Source organism: Polypterus senegalus, chromosome 1 (genome assembly GCF_016835505.1).
Source record: "Polypterus senegalus isolate Bchr_013 chromosome 1, ASM1683550v1, whole genome shotgun sequence".
Classification (NCBI taxonomy): Eukaryota; Metazoa; Chordata; class Cladistia; order Polypteriformes; family Polypteridae; genus Polypterus; species Polypterus senegalus.
The window spans coordinates 268,779,392-268,797,935 of NC_053154.1; the positions used below are offsets into that span (position 1 = coordinate 268,779,392).

Below are 18,544 nucleotides of genomic sequence, written 5' to 3' on the forward strand. Positions count from 1 at the left end.
CCCAGCCGGTCTGGGGTAGACAATTTACGAACATGGCAGAGCTCGTAGAAAAACAAAGGACGGCCTCGCAATCTGAGGTAGCTGAACCGTCCCTTGGCCAAACTCGGCCGGAGTATGTCCCAAAACCTAGCCCCACACCTGTGTGTAAAACCCAGAGCTTGTGCCGGCGTCCCCGGGGCCGCGGGCGCGCAAACAGCTTGGGAATAAGGTGGAATGCAGGTGCAGGTGGAGGGGGAGGAGGGGTTGGTGTGCTCTGACAAACCCGTTGACGGTCCTACACACAGGCGTGGTGATTGTTAACGGGCTTAAAACTTCAGTTCTGTTCGATTCTGGCAGCAACAGTGGTTAAAATTTAAGACTAGTATAACCTGTGTCCACGGGGAAACCCGCTGGTACAGGACCGCCGCTTTTGTCATCAGATATGGAGGATCAGTTCAGAAAGTAACCGTGGCAGTCCTTCCTGATCCTCCTCACCCGGTGATACTAGGGCAGGACTGGTCTGAAATTAAAAGCGGTGAGACACATACCACTCCCGGGGTTAATTTGGGCCTCGTTATGGACGGAGATGAACTGTCTCAAGCTGCCTCCACGCCGTGTAATCAGCCTGCAGAGAGCGACGAAGCGGCCGTCCTGGGTGATGTGGCAACTCCCGGGCCGTCGCGTTCTGACACGTCATCCACCAACGCCGCAGCAGAGCGGTAGGAAACCACGCCCATTGAGGTTGACGCTGACCCTCTCTCCGTGTTGCGATTCCAATTTAAAGAGACGCCGGTTTCTTTTAGAAGGGAGCAATGGAACGATGACTCCCTGAAGTTTGCAAAAAAATGCAGTGGTCCTCGTCAATGGCCAGCACACTGATCAGTCGATGCCACAGGGCCCCCACTTTGTGTTAGACAACGACCTTCATTACCGTGTAGCAATGCATGATGGCCAGGAGAGAAAGCTGCTGCTAATTCCGCGTACCTTCCGGCGGGAGGTCTGCGAGCTAGCACATGCCCACCTCCTAGGTGGCCACTTGGGCACAGAGAAAACTCTGGAGAGGATCAAGCTCCATTTCTACTGGCCGGGAATTAATGAGGAGGTTCGTCACTTTTGCGCTTCCTGCCCGGAGTGTCAACTGCGACAAATTCCTAGGAGGGACCTTGCTCCTCTCGTTCCTATTCCCCTGATTGATGTTCCCTTCCACAGAATCGGGGTCGACTTGGTTGGACCCCTAGAGCCCTCAGCCCGAGGACACAAGTACATTTTAGTCCTCGTGGATTATGCTACACGATACCCCGAAGCTGTTCCGTTGCGCTCAGCTACCTCTAAAGCCATCGCACGGGAATTAATAGGGGTATTTGCGTGCGTGGGGATCCCCAAGGAAGTCTTGACGGACCAGGGGACCCCTTTCACCTCGGAGACGTTCAAGGAGACTGCCAAGTTACTGAAAATAAAGCATTTAAAGACCTTGGTGTATCATCCTCAAACCGACGGATTAGTAGAGAGGTTTAATCAAACTCTCAAGCAAATGCTGCATAAGGTGGTCAGCGAGGATGGAAAGAACTGGGATCAGCTCCTCCCCCTCGTCCTTTTTGCCTATCGGGAAGTCCCACAAGCCTCCACGAGGTTCTCCCCTTTTGAACTATTGTATTATCGACAACCTCGGGGCATATTAGATATTTTAAAAGAAGGGTGGGAAGAAGAGGCTCTTCCCTCTACAAACATACTAGAGTATATCGCGCAGTTACGCGATAGATTTGGTAAGATTCGGCCTCTCCTTAAAAGTCACATGGAAGAGGCTCAGGCAGCACAGGCCCATTACTACAACGGCGGCACGTCTCTTCGGGAGTTCCACCCGGGAGATCGGGTCATGGTCCTAGTGCCTACCTCCCACTCTAAGTTGCTTGCCCACTGGCAGGGCCCCTATGAAGTTAAGGAGAGGAAGGGACTGGTCAACTATTTGGTGAGTCAACCCAATCGTCGGCCGAAGGAGCGGGTTTATCGTATGAACCTGCTGAAACTGTGGAAGGACAGGGACCCCGCTCCCTCCTCCGGCCAGCCCCGCTCACTCTTCGCTCACACACATGACCTTAACTTTGGCACGGACTTAAGTTCCAGACAACAGCAGGAGCTGGAAACAGTTATCCGGACCGTTCGGGAGGTAGTCAGTGAAAACCCCGGAAGGAAATCTCTGATTGAGCACAACATCGTGACAGAGCCCGGGTTATTGTCCGAGAACGCCCGTATCATCTTCCTGAGACAAAAAAGGCTGAAGTGGAGCTTGAGATCAAGCGCATGCTGGAACTAGGTGTAACTGAGGAAATTTATAGTCCCTGGTCCAGTCCCATTGTGCTCGTCAGTAAGCCTGACGGGAGTTGGAGGTTCTCCAATGACTTCCGTCGGCTTAATCAAGTCTCCCATTTGATGCCTATCCAATGCCACGTGTGGACAACCTCCTCAAGAGGCTTGGACAGGCTCGATATCTGACCACACTTGACATAACAAAAGGGTACTGGCAGGTTCCTTTAATGGACTCCGCAAAGAAAAAATGCTTCTTTGGATTAAGCCAGGCCAAATATTTAGGCTACCTGGTGGGTCGGGGTACCGTAAGGCCACAGTGTTCCAAAATTGATGCCATTTTGAAATGGCCCCGTCCGCGAACCAAGCGGCAGGTCCAAGCCTTTCTCGGGTTAGCCGGGTACTACCGCCGGTTTGTACCCCGGCGCCCTTGACTGATTTAACAAAGAAGAGGGTCCCAAACATTGTGGTATGGACTGAGAAGACAGGCGCTGCATTGGGTGACTTAAAGCAGGCCCTTATGTCCGCAACTTTTCTTTGCCTTTCATCCTCCAGACGGACGCTTCGGACACAGGCCTGGGCGCCGTGCTGAGCCAAAGTGTCGATGGTGTGGAACACCCCATCATGTTCCTGAGCCGGAAACTGTTGGACCGGGAGACCAGGTATGCAGCGGTGGAAAGGGAGGCTTTGGCGATTAAATGGGCGATTACTCAGCTTAGGTACTACCTGTTGGGCTGAGAATTTACCCTTGTCATGGACCATGCACCTCTACAGTGGATGGCTCTGCACAAGGAGTCGAATCCGCAGGTCACCCGGTGGTTTCTTGACCTACAGACATACAAGTTTTCGCTCATTCATCGTCGGGGTGCTCTCCATGCCAACGCTGATGCTCTTTCTCGGGTTCACGACCTCTCGGTTAGGATCGCCCGACCCGACGGGTCTGGGCTAAGGGGGGGGGGCCTTGTCACACACGTGCGCATGGGAGGCAACTAAAGGGCTTAAATGAAGGCAGTTCGGAGGCATGCCGGGATGTGGCAGAGTGCACAGACTCTTTTTCTCACTTCCCTGTAGACCATTCCTGGGAGACTCCACCCGGCTCTCTTGATATCACTTCTGGCGCTCTGCTGTTTTTTTGTGTAGCTGCCCTCACACAGCTTCTCTGCTGCTTTATAAATGAACGCCATATCTGTACTGTTTTATTGTTCATTTATTACGATTCTTAGTCATTGTGTAGCTATTCGAGACTTGCTTTACTGTTCAGGTACCCATTTCCTTTATTTAATCTGTGGCTTGTATGTTATTTTTTGTTCATTTTTTACGATTACAGATATTTATTGATTCCCTTCTTTAGATGGCTGCCTGCTCATATAAGCCGCTTCGCTGTTTTTTTGTGAAACAGCCTTTACACAGCTTCTCCACTGTTTTAGAAATGAACAACATATAAAGCCATCACATTTTCAATTGTGTAATGCATTTTTTTGAACAGGTTTGATGCATGGAAGAGATCCCTCATATTGCGTTCAGTCAGTTCACGTGAGCTGCTCTCTTGTGTGATGTTGCGATGTCCATGGCTTTATTTAATGTTAGCTAAGACCCGGCAATTTAAAAGTTTCTCGCTACAGCAATTTTAACTCCGTTACAAAGTGATCCAAAGTCTCATTTATGCCTCGTGTCTTCTCATTGAACTTGTATCTCGCGAATAAAGTATTCTGCATTTTTCTTCAGCGCGAATAATGTATTCAGCGTTTTTCTTCAGCGCTCTTTGGGAGCTCTTCTTTTCTACGTACTGCGGTCACAGTCAGTTCACGTGATTACGTGGGAGGCGTGATGATGTCACACGCAGCTCCGCCCACCACGGCCCTTGAGCGAATGTCCATTACAGTATATGGAGAAAAATAGGTTCCAGTTATGACCATTACGCATAGAATTTCGAAATGAAACCTGCCCAACATTTGTAAGTAAGATGTAAGGAATACATCTACACAGGAATACTACCTACACGGGAAGTTGGAGAATTAGTGATGAGTGAGTGAGTCAGTGAGGGCTTTGCCTTTTATTAGTACAGACTAGCAAAATACAAGTACTGTGTTAAAGAAGTAATGAAAAATTAAAGGAAACATTTTGAAAATAACATAACATGATTGTCAATGTAATTTTTTTGTCACTGTTATGAGTGTTGCTGTCATATATACACATATAGTTTTAATCGAATCTGCGCCTCCGGATTACAGTTTTACTCGTGCAGACCGCCAGGGAAAAAGGGGGGGGCGCCTAGTGCCAGCTATAATAGCGAGGATAATGTAAATAGTAAGGTGGAAAGATTTAATTCTAAAGTAAGAGCTGCTGTTGACATAGTTGCACCTGAAAAGACAGTGAAAAAATCTTCTAGCATTGTTATACCATGGAAGACCCAAAGAGTGTCTGATTTAAAGAGAACATGCCGTAGAGCTGAGCGTCAATGGAGGAAGACTAAACTTACTATCCACCACGAAATATTAAAAGTCAAAATAACAGAATACAATAACACTGTCCGTCTTGAGAGACGCTGCTATTTCTCTAAGATTATAAATAACAATGCTAGTAATCCCAGAGTCTTATTTTCTACAATTGATCGCCTACTAAACCCAGGTAGCTCAAAGGAATACCTCCTAAGTGCTTCCAGTGAAACCTGTGAGGCTGTCGCTGTATTTTCAATCAAAAAATTAATGATATTAGAAATAACATAGTATATCCCTCCAACACTAAGGATCCTCCTAAACCCCAGCATCCTGTTATAAACAAATTAAACTCTTTCACTAGGATAGATTTACCTGATTTAAAGAAAATAATCTCTCAATTAAAACCCTCCACCTGCATCCTTGACCCGATACCAACAAGGTTTTTCAAAGAAGTATCAGGCGTGCTAATTGATAATGTTCTTGACATAGTAAATTCGTCACTAGATACTGGGGTCTTCCCAGACTGTCTTAAGACTGCTGTAGTTAAACCCCTACTTAAGAAACATAATCTTGACCCTCAGCTCTTGAAAATTTTAGACCCATCTCTAACCTGCCTTTCTTAAGTAAAGTTCTGGAGAAGGCAGTCATTATGCAGTTAAATGACCACCTAAATAAACATGCTATTCTTGATAAATTTCAGTCGGTTTTAGAACAAATCACAGCACAGAAACTGCACTCGTTAAAGTAGTAAATGACTTGCGGGTAAATGCAGACAGAGGCCATTTATCTGTTCTCATCCTCTTAGATCTGAGTGCTGCATTTGACACCATTGATCACAACATTCTTAGAAATCGCCTTAGTCAATGGGTGGGCCTCTCTGGCAGTGTCTTAAATTGGTTTGAATCCTACCTGACAGGGAGAAAATTTTTGTTAGTTGTGGGAATTACAACTCAAGACACATGATATCCATATGGTGTTCCACAAGGCTCTATCCTGGGTCCGCTGTTATTCTCAATCTACATGCTTCCGTTAGGTCAGATTATCTCAGGGCACAATGTGAGCTACCACAGCTATGCTGATGACACACAGCTGTACTTATCAATAGCACCTGATGACCCCAATTCTATTGATTCACTAACAGAATGTCTGACTAGTATCTCAGAATGGATGAATAGTAATTTTCTCAAGTTAAATAAAGAGAAAACTGAAATTTTAGTGATCAGCAATAATGGATACAATGAGGCTATTAGAAATAAACTGGATACATTAGGATTAAAAGTCAAGACGGAGGTAAAAAGCTTAGGGTGATTGTTGACTGTAATCTGAATTTTAAATCACATATTAATCAGATCATTAGGACAGCATTTTTCACTTAAGAAACATAAGTAAAGTTAGACCTCTTATATCACTGAAAGATGCTGAGAAATTAGTTCACGCGTTTGTTTTCAGTCGACTAGATTACTGTAACGCACTCCTCTCAGGACTACCCAAAAAAGATATAAATCGTTTGCAACTAGTGCAGAATGCAGCTGCTAGAATCCTAACTAGGAAAAGAAAATCGAACACATTTCTCCAGTTTTAATGTCACTACACTGGTTACCTGTGTCATTCAGAATTGACTTTAAAATTCTGCTTATGGTTTATAAAGCCTTAAATAATCTCGCCCCATCTTATATATCGGAATGTCTGACACCTTATATTCCAAATCGTAACCTCAGATCCTCAAATGAGTGTCTCCTTAGAATTCCAAGAACAAAACTTAAAAGAAGTGGTGAGGCGGCCTTCTGCTATGCACCTAAAATCTGGAATAGCCTGCCAATAGGAATTCGCCAGGCTGATACAGTAGAGCACTTTAAAACACTGCTGAAAACACATTACTTTAACATGGCCTTTTATAACTTCATTTTAATCTTAATTTAACTTAATCCTGATACTCTATATGTTCAATTCCTCAAAATAACTATTCATGGTGGCTCTAAAATCGGTACTGCCCCTACTCTCTTTTCTGTTTCTTTTTCCTTTTTTTTTGTGGTGGTAGCCTGCGCCACCACCACCTACTCAAAGCTTCATGATGCTCCAACAATGATGGACGGATTAAAAGGCAGAAGTCTACGTGACCATCATCATCATCAAGCCCTTCCGTGAGAATCCTAAATCCAAAGAGGACTGTTTCATTTATGTTAGGTAGAATGCCCAGAGGGACTGGGTGGTCTCATGGTCTGGAATCCCTACAGATTTTATTTTTCTCCAGCCGTCTGGAGTTTTTGTTTTTCTGTCCCCTGGCCATTGAACCTTACTCTTATTCGATGTTAATTAATGTTGATTTATTTTGTTTTATAATTGTGTCTTTCATTTTTCTATTCTTTAATATGTAAAGTACTTTGAGCTACTGTTTGTATGAAAATGTGCTATATAAATATATATTTTAATAAACGGCAAAGCCCTCATTGACTGACTGACTCATCACTAATTCTCCAACTTCCCGTGTAGGTAGAAGGCTGAAATTTGGTAGGGTTATTCCTTACAGCTTCCTTACAAAAGTTGGGCAGGTTTCATATCGAAATTCTACGCGTAATGGTCATAACTGGAAGATGTTTTCTCCATTTACTGTAATGGAGATGAGCTTGAAACCCATGGGGCGGAGTTTAGTGTGACATCATCACGCCTTCCATGTAATCACGCAGTACATAGAAAACCAGGAAGACCCAAAAGCGCTGAAGAAAACATGCATTATATAATTGAGAAGGCAGCGAAACAATAAGAAGCGAGCGAGTGACATATACAACCATATTCATGAGTTCTGCTACTTCGGAAACAAAGCACGATGTAAACCTAAACTTTAAATTAAGTTCATAGACAGGCTGCGCTGGCGTTTGTAATTTAGTGCCTGCCCATATAAGGCCGTCCGTCAGCGGCAATCCAATAGCAAACTCCACTAAATATTCACGGGTGAAGGACTGTGCTTATGCAGAGGAAGATGAGATGGTCAGGGTGGTGTTTGGCAAACTGCGAGAGAAAGTTTTAAGTGCCAGGACTAAGGTAACATTAAATACAGCCATGGACATAGCACGACATGGCACCAGCACAGCTGGGAAACTTCGATGCATGTACACCGCGGCTCACGTGAACTGGCGAGTGCACAGATAAAAGCAACAGTTCCAAAGAGCTGAACAAAAACGAATTACACAATTGAAAAGGCAGCAAAAATATGAAGCGTCTGATACATACAAGCATATTCATAAATCCAGCTACTGAAACAAAGCACACGGTGGAAAAAGTCAATGTCCCCTAAAGGAAGACAGTGTAAAAAAACCCGTGCATGCAGTGTGTCAGGTCTCAGATAAAGAAGAAGACGAGCTGTTTATTGATGCAGTAAGAAGCGAATCGATGAATGAAACCTGTCATCTTTACAACGATTGACAAACACGGAATGTAACTTGAACACAACACATCCTACAAATACGAACCTGATTGAAAGAAATAATGATAATCAAATCCTTGATGACAGCAACACTCAGTAACACTCACAAAACAAATACTGTATATTGACAGTCATGTTACGTTATTTTTAAAATGTTCCCTTTTCTTTTCTAGCTTTTTTAACACACTACTTCTCCGCTGCGATATGCGGGTATATATATATGTATATATATATATATATACCCGATCTACATACTCGAATAATGGATACTTTATTCGCCATCAATGATTGTTTTGGTAAAGCCATACTCAGTGTATTCATTAGATGAACGGTAAAAAGTAAGAGCGAGGGAGGATGACTTATTGAGGCATGCAGGCTGTAGTCGCGTCAACTCTATCTGAATTGCGATCACATTTGAAAAAATATATCTTTTCAAGTTCTATTTAGTCCATATGTGTCAAACTCAAGGGCCGGGGCCACATCCGGCCCGCGAGATCATTTTATATACTGTATTATTGTTATTAATGGCCCGGTATATGAAGCGCTGGTAACACAATAAACTACAGATCCCATAATGCAGCGCTTCAGCTGCCTTGCCAACACTTACGCGTTAATCAAGTCTAGCTTATGATGCTGCAAGTTATTGCGAAGCTAGCTCACACGATGCTGAAAAGAAAAGTTGATTCTGAAAATAGAGCCTTTAAAAACCGATGGGAGGCTGAGTATATGTTTACTGAACCCGTGTGTCTCATTTGTGGAGCTAATGTGGCTGTAATTACAGAATTTAATCTAAGACGGCACTATGAGACAAAACATCAGGGTAACCTGAAAGACCTGAATGCAATGCAGAAGATACAGAAAGCAGAAGAATTAAATAAGAATCTGACACTTCAGCGGACGTTTTACCGTGCACAATCACAAAGTGATTTCAAGTGAAGCTGCTTTTATGGGAGACACAAATGCACCAGTGCAACTTGCCCCACTTTCCCTGTTGCCAAGTAATGTTAAACCAAGTCGTCACTACGGTGTTCCCAAATACGCACTTTGCTGATAAACTGAGCGCACTGAGTTTGCACGGCGCTTTGGTGACTTTGAAGAACAAAAAAAGTCCGTCTACATGCGGCTCGAACCTTGTGCATGTTTGGTAGCACATATCTGTGTGAGAAGCTCTTCTCAGTGATAAAGACTAACAAAACAGCACACAGGAGTCGCCTCACTGATGAGCACCTGCAATCCATCCTGAGAATCTCCACAACACAGAACCTCACACCAAACATAAACGAACTTGTTGCCAAAAAAGATGCCAGGCGTCCAGCTCTAAAATGACATATGAGCAAAGACAACTGAATGATTTGATTTGTTATTGCTGAAAGGAACACATTTTATTTATATTTCCAGGTTTTGTTATGCAGCATGTTCATATTTGAATTTGTATAATTTTGACAGGATATATTTTTATGGAGAGCAAAATCTTTTGGGATATTTAAAATCTAAGTTTATTTTTATATAAAATTACATAAGAGTAAAGAAATTTGAATGTTTGTTCTTTTAACGTTTACTTTATTTCTAACTTGTATAATTTAGACAGGATATATTTTTATGGAGAGCAAAATATTATAAGTTGTTTAAGGTTTGAGTTGATTTATTCAGGAATAATATTCCTGTCTGTTTTACCATTCCTACCAAAGATATTTCTGTCGACTAAATAAAAATTCCTTCTATTTAAAATTTAAATAGAACTTGAACAAATACGATAGTTCATAATATCCACGCAGACTTGCACGTAAGAGCGGAGTTATCCGTTTTAACAAGCAGCGTATTGCACTGATCTGAAATAGCTGTGTGTGTACATATGTAGATATGTATGTATATGTATATATATTTTATATATATGTATATATATTTTTATATATATGTATGTGTATATAGATAGATATAGATATATATATATAGATAGATATAGATATGTATATACAGTGGTGTGAAAAACTATTTGCCCCCTTCCTGATTTCTTATTCTTTTGCATGTTTGTCACACAAAATGTTTCTGATCATCAAACACATTTAACCATTAGTCAAATATAACACAAGTAAACACAAAATGCAGTTTTTAAATGATGGTTTTTATTATTTAGGGAGAAAAAAAAATCCAAACCTACATGGCCCTGTGTGAAAAAGTAATTGCCCCTGAACCTAATAACTGGTTGGGCCACCCTTAGCAGCAATAACTGCAATCAAGCATTTCGATAACTTGCAATGAGTCTTTTACAGCGCTCTGGAGGAATTTTGGCCCACTCGTCTTTGCAGAATTGTTCTAATTCAGTTTTATTTGAGGGTTTTCTAGCATGAACTGCCTTTTTAAGGTCATGCCATAGCATCTCAATTGGATTCAGGTCAGGACTTTGACTAGGCCACTCCAAAGTCTTCATTTTGTTTTTCTTCAGCCATTCAGAGGTGGATTTGCTGGTGTGTTTTGGGTCATTGTCCTGTTGCAGCACCCAAGATCGCTTCAGCTTGAGTTGACGAACAGATGGCGGACATTCTCCGTCAGGATTTTTGGTAGACAGTAGAATTCATGGTTCCATCTATCACAGCAAGCCTTCCAGGTCCTGAAGCAGCAAAACAACCCCAGACCATCACACTACCACCACCATATTTTACTGTTGGTATGATGTTCTTTTTCTGAAATGCTGTGTTCCTTTTACGCCAGATGTAACGAGACATTTGCCTTCCAAAAAGTTCAACTTTTGTCTCATCAGTCCACAAGGTATTTTCCCAAAAGTCTTGGCAATCATTGAGATGTTTCTTAGCAAAATTGAGACGAGCCCTAATGTTCTTTTTGCTTAACAGTGGTTTGCGTCTTGGAAATCTGCCATGCAGGCGTTTTGCCCAGTCTCTTTCTTATGGTGGAGACGTGAACACTGACCTTAATTGAGGCAAGTGAGGCCTGCAGTTCTTTGGACGTTGTCCTGGGGTCTTTTGTGACCTCTCGGATGAGTCGTCTCTGCGCTCTTGGGGTAATTTTGGTCGGCCGGCCACTCTTGGGAAGGTTCACCACTGTTCCATGTTTTTGCCATTTGTGGATAATGGCTCTCACTGTGGTTCGCTGGAGTCCTAAAGCTTTACAAATGGCTTTATAACCTTTACCAGACTGATAGATCTCAATTACTTCTGTTCTCATTTGTTCCTGAATTTCTTTGGATCTTGGCATGATGTCTAGCTTTTGAGGTGCTTTTGGTCTACTTCTCTGTGTCAGGCAGCTCCTATTTAAGTGATTTCTTGATTGAAACAGGTGTGGCAGTAATCAGGCCTGGGGGTGGCTACAGAAATTGAACTCAGGTGTGATACACCACAGTTAGGTTATTTTTAACAAGGGGCAATTACTTTTCACACAGGGCCATGTAGGTTTGGATTTTTTTTTCTCCCTAAATAATAAAAACCATCATTTAAAAACTGCATTTTGTGTTTACTTGTGTTGTATTTGACTAATGGTTAAATGTGTTTGATGATCAGAAACATTTTGTGTGACAAACATGCAAAAGAATAAGAAATCAGGAAGGGGGCAAATAGTTTTTCACACCACTGTATGTGTGTGTAAATATGTGTATATGTATAGATATGTATATATATATGTTTGTGTGTGTGTGTAAATATTTATATATATATGACAGCAACACTCATCACTCACAACAGTGACAAAACAATTACATTGACAATCATGTTACGTTATTTTCAAAATGTTTCCTTTTCTTTTTCAATGCTTCTTTAACACACTATTAGCATAAGCTGGTATTTTGCTATATATATATATATATATATATATATATATATATATATATATATATATATATATATATATATATATAGCTAGAAAAATACCCGCGCTTCGCAGTGGTGAAGTACTGCCTTAAAAGTTTTATTAAGAATAAAATTAAACCTTTTTAAACTGAGGGAAAATATACCAATAATTATTTGTTAAGGATCTCTTTGTATACCACATTGTGAGTTCGGCCCTCCGGTTGTAATATGACCAAGCTGTGCACTGAGCTTACTCTTGAGCATGCAACGTACAGTTGGCCATGTGAACAGTAATCTTGTTTCATATCTCACAGCTTGGATTGCTGCTGTCATAATCTGTTTGAGTTTCATGGTTTGTCTCAATTACGACAGTATTTGTAGGACTTGTGCTGAAGTGACATTCGGCATCTGTCAAGCGTTGTAAGTATACAACCAGTTTCATCAATAACTTCATATTCAGCTTTTGAGAGTTTAAACATTCATAAACATCAAAGTGTCCACAACTGAAATCGTCACCTGTGAATCTAAGATGTTTAAGAGGCATTGGCGGTTGTCCAAAGGTGTAAAATATTTGGCCATTTCGGTACACTTTGAAAGTGACAACCGAACAATTCAGCGGCAGCCATCAACTCACATGCAGAACCATAGGTGAAGGGCTTAAGCATTTCACTCTTATAGTGCTCCTGTGTAGTATAAATTATCTCCTGTACCGTCATCAGTCCACACCTTGAACCTGTCCCAGTCTTTCAATACATAAGACACAATGTTTCTCCAGATATCAAGAGTGAGCCTGATATGGCCGTGCAATATGTAACACATAGAATGGAAAAGATAGGTGCCATCTCCGGGCATGGAAACCACTCGATAAGTGACAGTTCTTTGATCGATGGTGATCACCTCGATAGACATGTTTATGCGGGTACGGTTGGAATGATAAAGGAAATGGGTTCCTGAACAATATAAAGTAATTCTAAAATACCTACACAATAACTATAATCATAATAAATGAACAATAAAACAGCGGAGAAGCCATGGATTAAATAAAAAGGCTGTAGTTATCAGCAGGGAGACGTGAATCCCGTGGACAAGCAAGGAAGGGAATGAAGAGACTGGAGCGACGGACGGCCTTATACAGGCAGGCAGCCAACAGTGTGGGAGGCGCTGGGATGGGGGACCCAACGCCGCCTCACACGGTGACTGAGCTACAGGCTATGGACATATATATGTATGTAAGTAGGATTCAGTTAGCGTTGGGAACCCGCGTACCAAATTTCTTGAAGATGGGCCCATAAGTAACAAAGACTGTTGGAAAATTCAATATGGCGGCCGACAGTGGCGTCATACCACCGAAATAAGTACGTACATCGGTTTTGGTTAGCGCAGGGAAGCCACCTACCAAATTTCGTGAAGATGGGGCCATAAATAAGAAAGTTCAACATGGCGGACGTTGTCGACCGTTACGCGTAGAATTTCGAAATAAAACATGCTTAACTTTTGTAAGTAAGCTGTAAGGAATAAGCCTGCCAAATTTCAGCCTTCTACCTACACGGGAAGTTGGAGAATTAGTGATGAGTCAGTGAGTGAGTGAGGGCTTTGCCTTTTATTAGTATAGAAGATTAGTTTGATAAATGCAACACAGGTGAGAGAATATTACATCTCTTTTAACAGTTGTTAAAATTTTAAATACATTCTTAAAACCTAAACCAAAGCTTGAAGTAAAAATTTGTCTTCATCTTTCACCTTGAGGATTGTAAACCTCCATGGCAAAACAAACATGACAGATGTTTGAAATGTCTTTAGTTATTCTAACAGATGTACCTTATGGTATTTTTATATTGTTATTAAATTGAATGTAAATAATAGTGATACATTATCCAGATTAATAAGGCTAAAAGCAAAATCACATGAGAAAGGTAACCTAGCAACTTATTTATTAAGTTGGAAAGGAAAAAAAAACAGTGCAGTATGCAAAAACACAAAGGGAAGACCTCATTATATACAGCACATTTAGTCATATGTATTTTATTTATTTTTTTTTTAACTGAACGATTTCTGTGCCAATAGTCGTGTTTTAGTCTATTCATTCCATTGTAAGAGTCTATCAATTGCTTGTTTACTTTTTAATTTGTCCTTGGTGAATGTTGTATGACCGTGGGCAGGTTGTTATTAAATTGTATGTTGACATGTTTTGTAAATGCACTAGTTATAATTCATGTACCCTCACTGGTGAGCATTGGCTTGAAAATGGGAAAGAGTCATAAGTGAATCCAAGCAATCCATAAACATCTACTCTGTTTGCAGGATTGCTTTTGTATCAGATAACATTTAGCTTGCAGTTTAATCCACCGACTTTCCTGTAAACACATTCACAAAATATTCACGATAGTTGTCTGGCTTTTCAGCTATAAGGGTTCTGCCTCCTGTGAAACACAGCAATATCTGTAAATTCTGAAATATGATTGAAAAACATTGGTATTGGCAATTTATTATTGATTAAAAACAAATCAAATTAATCTTTTTTTAACAACTTAGTAGTGAAACAGAGGTCAGTAATACACTTAAATATGTACCTGAGCAACACAAACATCAGGTCAGGTGTTCAAAGCCACCTACAAATAAAATCCTAATCTATGACTTTTTCAATATGTGGCATAATGTACACAGAGGGCAAAATATTTAAATAAGGGTGAAAAAACACCACAGAGGAGTAGAAAATTAAGCAATGAGCTAGCTAGATTTACTTAGTGAAGATGAAGTATTTACCATAAATTAATTTTCAAAAGTGTTTTGTAATATCTGATACATTATATGCTTCTATTCAAAAAACACTCTTGCCAGAGAAGAGCTCTTTGGTATTTACTACTTTTAGTTATTTATTTTTTTTTTTTACCTTAATCACCTGTTTACTGATTATGTATATAACTATAACACACATTCAGAATTTCATAAATCATTTTTGAAAACAAACCTCACTCATGAAATTTAAAGTTGAAAAACTCACATCATATGTTACTTCTTCTCCCAAGTCGGTCTCCATTAGAAATATTTTTGCAATCTTCTCACAAGGACCATGCAATATTCTGGACACTAGTGGATAATCAGTGTCTTTTAATTTAGTCCTTTCTGCGCAAAGAAAAAAGGCAAAAATGTAATTCTTTATATGCTGTCATCTAAATTTCTGTTATATACAACAAGTTGAGCAGCAAGAAAACAATACACTACAAAGGCAGCATAAAAAAAGAGACAAATACATCCTCCATTCTGCCAGAAAGGATTCTACTCTGTTGGGCCCTCGACCAAGGACGTTAACCTGAGAATTGCTTCAGGGTGCTGTACAATGGCTGACCCTGCGCTCTGACCCCAAAAAAGGTCACGTGAAAAAACTATTTCCCTTCTGGGATTAATATAGTTTACCAAATGTCAAATACCAAAATATGAATTGAAAGTGTAAATCTCCAAGACAAGGCTTTGTCTGGTCTATCAAAACACAAATGCACTCTTGAATTTCATCTATGTCTTTAAATTCTGAATCACGGAAAATCAAATAAAAAAATACAGAATTCTCCTTAGTGGCCTTGTCAGTGAAAATGCATTTTAAAAAACCCACAGAAACAAATGAATCAGAAGCACACATATACCTCAACAAAACACAGGCTAGGTGTCTTTCTTAATTTGTCAGTTCTAATACCATCAGTAAACCCCCAATTCAGTAAAGAATCGCAAATCCAAGAATGGCAATCATTTTCTGATCCCTCCGATCTTTGGATGGATGAAAAGTCATGGAGGCTGGGAGCATCCTGGGAAAGTTTTTATTTAATTAAATAAATATATTTGTACTAAAATTAACCAATTTATTAAAACTAAAATTGAAATTTAATTGTCCTAAAATGTCTTTGAGTTGCTGCACTCATAAGTAAAAAAAAAATATCGGAGTGCAAAGGTTTAAATGGAGTAAATTCGAAACAAAAAATTCATAAAATGGTAAATTCAAAATAGTTAATCAAACATTTCCTTATAAACAAAATTTTTGGTAAAGAGGGTTTCCTGTTCTTGAATCAGCTCTGCCTGGTATGGAGTAGTTAAAACCTTCATTTTAACGTCACACCAACGGTGGACTCTTGAAAAGGCAACATAAAGTTTTATGCTTGGAGATCTACGTTACTAAACGAAGGTTGTATATGCGGTGGTGTGCGCGTTTGGGTGGCGGTTATATTGAGAGCCTTTGGCAACCGTGGATATATACAACCTTTGTTTAGTAATATAGATAATGGGAAGAATTAAAAAAACACATTTTTTGGTCATGATGCTGCTGCTGTCAATGCGTTTAAAGCTGTTCTTAAAATTATTTTGTTGCGGAGTAATAAAGCCAAGACTTCCATTTTCTTTTTATGTAATTGCAGTATTATATAACAGTAGACTATTTTTTTTATTTAATGACTTTAACTAGTATGCACTATCCCAGCATAATTTTCTGTACTATAATAGCTTTCCTGTATTGTTCAGACTAGCCTACATTTTGTTAATACAATTTCCTAAAAAAAGTTCCACTAATAGACACACAGAGAGCCCCAAATAAGTAACCCTATAACTTATTTACACTACTCATGACTGCTTAAAGCCGATAGAAAATACAATGAGCAGAAGCTGGTACTGCTAATGCTGAGATGCCCCTGCCCTGCAAAATGACATGTACTGCACATATACAGTACAATGATTTTGTCTGTTCGTTTAACCAGCACTGTCTTCAAATTACAGATGTCAATATTTATTGTGTGTGACAGAAAATAATAAAATATACATGATCCCACAATAAAATTCACAGTCAACTTCACTGGAAAGAAAACAATAGCCTGAATTTTGCAATATGAAGCAGTAACAGACAGACACATTTTCCCTCAGAGTTTTTGAGTTTATCACGGGTCTCACTCATAATAAACCTATTTACAGATGGCAGTTAATTAGCTTGCACATCTAAAAAATGTTGACATCATAGTACCTTGAGAAAACATTCAAAAAATGGGAAAAATGTGTGAATTTCACACAGTGGACAACTGAGATATGGTTCAACCCATTCTCCAAGAGCTGTGACACAGAAGCATCAAACTCCATGTCTCATTGCCTTAATTTTTAAATGGCCTGCTACTTTTTAATATTTTTATCTGTTTAGAAATTTAAAAGAAAATGTCACCCATATATGGCATCTCATTACAAGTTTCAATCTAGAATGAGTTGGAAATACTGTACTTAAAACATATTTGATATTTATATGCATCATAAAAAATGCATTTCAGGAGTGGTAAAATGAGAATTTAAGATGGGGCCAAATAAATATGTATTTCATTCACATTAAATATGTACACTGCTCACAAAAATTAAAGGAACACTTTTTTTATTGGGCCTGGCATGAAATCAATTAAACCTGTCTGATAATTTTCTGGTTGGTTAAGCAGCTGAGGTCATTGTTAATCACTTTCAGCAGTATTGGTGTTCATGGACTTAACGACAGGTGCACTAAAGTGGCAACAATTAGAAAACCCTCAAAACAGGACTGGTTTTTTACATGTGGAGGTCATTTCAAGTTTCTCCCTCTTGATCTTTTTTGGCTGGTTTTCCACTTGTGCTAGTTTTGGCTTGAGTAATCATCTCTACTGGCAGTATGAGGTGATTCCTTAACCCTACAGAAGTTGCACAGGTTGTCCAACTTCTCCAGGATGGCACATCCACACGTGCTGCAGCAAGAAGGTTTAATGTGTCTCCCAGCACAATCTCCAGAACATGGAGATTTCAGGAGACTGGCTGTTATTCTCGGAGAGCTGGACAGGGCCGTAGAAGGTCCTCAACCCATCAGCAGGACCGATACCTACTCCTCTGTGCAAGGCGGAACAGGCTGAGCACTGCTCGTGCCCTACAAAATGGCCTCCAGAGGGCCACTGGTGTGAATGTCTCTACCCAAACAATCAGGAACAGACTTCATGAAGATGGACTGAGGGCCCGACGTCCTGTAGTGGGCCCTGTGCTCACTGCCCAGCACCATGGAGCTCGACTGGCATTTGCTCAAGAACACCAGAATTGGCAAGTCCGTCACTGGTGCCCTGTACTTTTTACAAACGAGCAGGTTCACCCTGAGCAGCTGTGATAGACGTGAAAGAGTCTGGAGAAGACAAGGAGAACGATATGCTGCCTGCAACGTCGTTCAACATGACAGGTTTGGTGGTGGGTCAGGGATGGTCTGGGGAGGCATATCCATGGAGGGACGCACAGACATCTACTGCGTAGGAAATGGTGCTCTGACTGCCATAAGGTATCAAGATGAAATCCTTGAACCCATCGTCAGACCCTACGCTGGTGCAGTAGGTCCTGGTTTCCTCCTAATGCATGACAATGCCCGGCCTCATGTGGCAAGAGTATGCAGGCAGTACCTGGAGGATGAAGGAATTGAAACAATTGAATGGCCTTCACGATCCCCTGACTTAAACCCAATAGAACCATCTGTGGGACATTATGTTTCGGTCCATTAGGCGCCGCCAGGTTGCTCCTCAGACTGTACAACAGCTCAGGGATGCCCTCATACAGATCTGGGAGGAAATGCCACAAGACACCATCCGTCG

At 40.7% G+C, this 18,544-nt stretch overlaps 1 protein-coding gene across 1 annotated transcript in view; it reads right to left on the reverse strand.

Moving 5' to 3' along the window:
* rassf4a (Ras association domain family member 4a) overlaps positions 1–18,544 on the reverse strand; it is a 120,413-nt gene that overhangs the window by 6,532 nt on the left and 95,337 nt on the right. Inside the window, exon 10 of the mRNA XM_039773745.1 lies at positions 14,938–15,059. Within this exon, the coding sequence (XP_039629679.1) occupies positions 14,938–15,059 (122 nt within the window). The remainder of the gene's footprint in view (positions 1–14,937; positions 15,060–18,544) is intronic.